Below are 4,830 nucleotides of genomic sequence, written 5' to 3'. Positions count from 1 at the left end.
TTATTAAAGTGCAAAATCCCTGTCAAAATTTGTATGTGCACATAGCGTGGGTATGATTACTGATTATATACATGCATGCTTTTAAAAACAGAACATTGTTACACGAGTATGTTTATAAATGTAACCAAGATTTAAGATATCAATATCAATAAAATTATTGAGGTCTTAAACTCTTGATTTTACAAAAATTTCAATAAAAATATTAATAAAATATTCATTGAAATAATTAGTGAATTTTTTAAGCTTTTTTGTGTTCCGTAAAATTTTTCTATAGACATAATAAAAATATCAATTCATCCTTGTGTAAATATTGAACCTATAAAAACATAGAAATATCCATGAAAATATCAACATGTCAAAAGGAAATTTGAAATTTGATCCTACAAAGATAACCTAAACTTCAATTACAATTACCTTGCTAAAAATAAAATCATATAAACAGATTATTTTATTTACAAATTTATTTGGGATTATAAATGAAAGCTTTATTTTATCTTTTTGACAAGAAAGTTATAGTTATTGTGATTTTGAATGCGCTATATAATAAAATCAGTTATTTTATCAACGGGCTATTAACATTTAATTATCAAAGAACATCAACGGATAATCTCACGCCCCAAATGAAAAAACCGAAGAAAAGCACAGCAAGCAAAGCAGATAATCGAGAAAAATAAATAAATAAACTCAACTGGGATTTCAATCTCTATTATAACGAGCAAAAATGAATGACCGATATAAAACATAACCTGGCAGAGGCTTCAGAAACCCCCCAACCAAATCCAAAAAGGTTCAAACCCAATCTCAAAGGACTAATTGCATTAATCTAATATTGCATCCAACAGAAAATTTTTGCTTGCAAAACAGAAAAAAGAGAGATTTTAACGCTTCTTAGAGACACCAACAGTCTTCCCTCGGCGACCCGTAGTCTTGGTGTGCTGACCACGGACACGAAGACCCCAGTAATGCCTCAGACCACGGTGGTTCCTGCAAAAGATTTGTCTCAGAATTTATGTAATAAGACTCTTGGTCATCAAACTCAAAAGTTCAGGTCAAGTTTGCGACGTTCGAATAGGAACAGAAGGGGAAAAGGATGGACAAAACTTGATTCCCACGTGTTTTTCCAATATTCATCAAAAGTAGAGCAGACATGGGAGAATAACAAACATGTGGGTGCCGGGTAACACAAGATTTTACAAAAGAAAATGGCTACTTCAACTGAAATCAAAAGATGGGATTGCTGCTAAATCAAAAAATTTGGCAACCAATTGGTATGGATATAACATCAGGGACAATCTATCTATACCTTCTTATAACCCCAAATACTTGAAACTTCATAGATTCACCAAATTAGACAACTTAAACAGCATATTACTAATAGCATTTTGTGCTCAATGAAAGTAAAAACATGTGATTGCAAATAAGAATCACCTGATCTTCTTCAAACGCTCCAAGTCATCTCTCAGCTTCATATCAAGAGCATTTGATACCACCTGTGAATACTTTCCATCCTTATAGTCCTTCTGCCTATTCAAAAACCAATCAGGAATTTTGAACTGTCGGGGGTTCGCAACAACGACCATGAGATTGTCCAGCTCAGCAGCAGTTAATTCACCAGCTCTAAAGTAAGAGGCAAACGTTTTCAAACACAGAAAATTTACAGAAGATTACACAAGTCTAAACAACAGATCCTAAATCATAAACTATACAAGCCAATTAAAATAAATAACTAGAGATACAAGATCATTTCCAGAATTTAAAATCCCTCTAAAACATATTTGCATCTACATAGGCAGCAGCAGATGAACTCAGTCTCCTAGGTTTCTCCTCCTAAACTAAATTCTAGCAACTACCAACTAAATTAATTATAAATTCGGATCTAGGCACCACAGAAACGGAATATCAAAAGTTATAAACAAGTAAGAACTTGTGGGACTGTGCTTAAAACAGTCTATTTACAAACAGAAATCCAATGAAAAACATATCTAATTAAAGCTCAAAAACAAGAAAAGGAATACCTCTTGTTCATGTCGACATCGGCTTTCTTGCAGACAATGTTGGCGAAACGCCTGCCAATACCTTTGATGGAAGTAAGAGCAAACATGATCTTCTGCTTCCCATCAACATTTGTGTTAAGCACACGCAAAATGTGCTGGAAATCTTCGTTCGCTACCAACGACTGAATCGACGATCAAAACAAAACCATAAGAACTTTGTATATAGAAAGAGATCGATTCGAGTAAGAAGAAGAAATAGAACACAATGGCGAAGGAAATCGAGCGAGCGTTAGGGTTTACCATTTTTGAGGGCAGAGGGCGAGCGGCTTCGTCCTGATGCTTCTTCTTCTCAGAGGCTGCAACGAACCGAACGACTTACCTACTGGAAGAAGCTGAAAATTAGGGTTTTATATTAGGGCTCTTCTTCTTCTAGGGTTGATTGCTGCTGTGGAAAGTCGAATTTACCCTTTATGTATTTCATAATGCTTGTTCAGAACATTTTGAACTCGGCCCATTTATGACCCTGGTTTTCGATCTGGCCCATTTATTTCTAACATTTTCATAGATGTTTGAAAAAGGGAAATTGCAATCGATAGCAAAATACATAAGGTTATTTGTAAATTTAGCACTGATTTTTTAAAATTACAAACGTGGCCTAAAATTTAAGCCTGATTTTCGTTTTTTTATTATTTTGATTGTATCCTCATTTATATATTGAATATATTTTATATTTTGGTATACCAGTCAACTGATATACTTAATATTCAGTATATCAATCAACTGATATATTTTATTTAAAGAATATAGTTTATGTAACTGTTATACCATTACTTTAATTGCATTATAGTTGATGTTGTTTCTTCAAGTATGATAAATATTATTGTTTTTTTCCATTTTGATATAAAGTTATTGTCATTCAATTAGTTCATTTTTTATGGTTTAATTTATGTTTCGACATTAGTTGTATTATGTTTTCAAAATATAGCATAGGTGTATCAATAATATATTAGTTGTCATTAAAATTTCATTTGATGTACATTATTAGTGTATCAATAACATATCAACACTTATGATCTATTTCTAGTATGGTATTGCTACATCAATAGTATACTTATACTCATTTAATATAATGATTCAACTACGTTAGTGGTATATTAGCACTCCCTCAAAATTCAATTCCAAGTATCTATATTATTAGTGAACAGTAATTTATTAGTATATTAACTGATATACTACTGATACATTTATTCACTATACCTAGAATAAAGTAATATCATATGAGTAATATATCTAATATACACTATACCAACAATATACCGATGGTATTTATCATAGTGATGAAGTGATACACCTAAAATGAAGTGTATCAATGGTATATATGTATACTAGGTATGTCATTAATATTTTTTATTTTAGGTGTATCATTATATTTTAATTTAGCTATATCAACTAAATGATATACCTAAATTAAATAGATTAATAGTATATCGACGACCATATAAAAAAATTAAAGACCGTCCAAATGACATTTCTTTGAGCATATATTTACGTGTAAATGTGAAGGCTTTAATTACACAAGGTTCCAAGAGATATTCTTATGTGAAAGTATACTAATGGTATATCAACTAAAAACAAGCAATTCTTGTTCACACAATTTTCGAAGAAACGTGTTTCGTGGAATTGAACTTGTATTTATGTAGGTTTGATGCAAATGTGGTTCTATCTATAATACTTGATTATCTGATTCTCTCTCGATTGAATGAGTATGCTTGATTTTCGTATATTCGGGAGACTTATATTTCTAAAGAGTGTTCAGCTTCAGGAGTTAGGAATTATCTCTGGCTCCCTAGATTACAAAATTTATGACTCTTCAAATGGAAGGGAACTCTCCTATTTATAGAATTCTTAGGTGGGCTTTTATGGACTCGAGCTTGGTTGATCCATAGACTTAGTTTTTAGGCTCAACTAATTGGATTTAGGCCTTAATCGAATAGAGGCTATTTTTTAGCTCAATTTGACTTTATCAAATCTTGATAATTAATTGGACCAACATAATTAATTTGACCTAACGGTCAAGAAAGAAACACATAACATCATTGTGATCGACTAGTTCTTTTCTTCAATTTTAATCTAGGACATATGTCAATTTTTAATTAGTCTCAAATTTGATGATTTACAATTTTGTCATTAAGTTGAGAAATGACGTGGTAATTAGGTAAACAAAAATTTATTCAACAATCCTTTAGAAAAAAAATTAAATAAAAATAAACTAGTGTCAAGTGCTTTGACAATGCATCAAACATAGAAATGATCGAAATTTATCTTTGTTCAATGATCAACTAGAAGTTGTGGCAAAAAACGAAGGTGAAATGTGAGAATGAAGAGCAATTGAAAATGAAATGAAGGTGATGGCGGGATTGATGGAGAAAAAACCAAAAAGCTTTTTGTGCCTATGCGATTGATTAATCCCAAGTATTAGAAACAATTGCCAGAAAAACAAAGGTGATGGTGGCGTTGAATGAGAAATGAAGGCGAAGGCAGTTGAGTGGAAATGAAGCTGAAATGAAGATGAAGGCATGGTTTTTTGGACTAGTAATAGGTTGGGTTGGGCTTTTTTTTTTTTTTTTTTTTTTTGTTATTTTCGCAAAATAGGAGACACGGGTGTAATTTTCGTAATACTGTTTGCTAAGGGCTAACAATATGTAAGGCTCTAATAAAGGTCATATATTCATTTATGTTCAACTTTTCCATTATTTATAAGAATGTCTAAGTGAGCTTTTTAATTACACGAATATTATGACTAATTCCCTTTTTGTCCTCAACCTGTAATCAATTA

General features: G+C 31.6%; 1 protein-coding gene across 1 annotated transcript; it reads right to left on the bottom strand.

Annotated features, from left to right (window-relative positions):
* Positions 1 to 675: 675 nt before the first annotated feature.
* On the bottom strand, positions 676 to 2,438 carry LOC120075170 (Ribosomal protein S13/S18 family). Its single transcript, XM_039028362.2, has 4 exons — positions 2,295 to 2,438; positions 2,016 to 2,176; positions 1,429 to 1,617; positions 676 to 984 (listed from the first exon to the last, which is right to left on the bottom strand). Exons 1-4 carry the CDS (start codon positions 2,295 to 2,297, stop codon positions 879 to 881), a joined length of 459 nt encoding a protein of 152 aa, XP_038884290.1. The 5' UTR covers positions 2,298 to 2,438; the 3' UTR covers positions 676 to 878.
* Positions 2,439 to 4,830: the final 2,392 nt, after the last annotated feature.

The sequence above is a fragment of the Benincasa hispida genome, chromosome 4 (assembly GCF_027475165.1).
Source record: "Benincasa hispida cultivar pf3 chromosome 4, pf3_genome.v1.1, whole genome shotgun sequence".
Lineage (NCBI taxonomy): Eukaryota > Viridiplantae > Streptophyta > Magnoliopsida > Cucurbitales > Cucurbitaceae > Benincasa > Benincasa hispida.
This window is presented reverse-complemented; position numbering and strand designations above follow the sequence as displayed.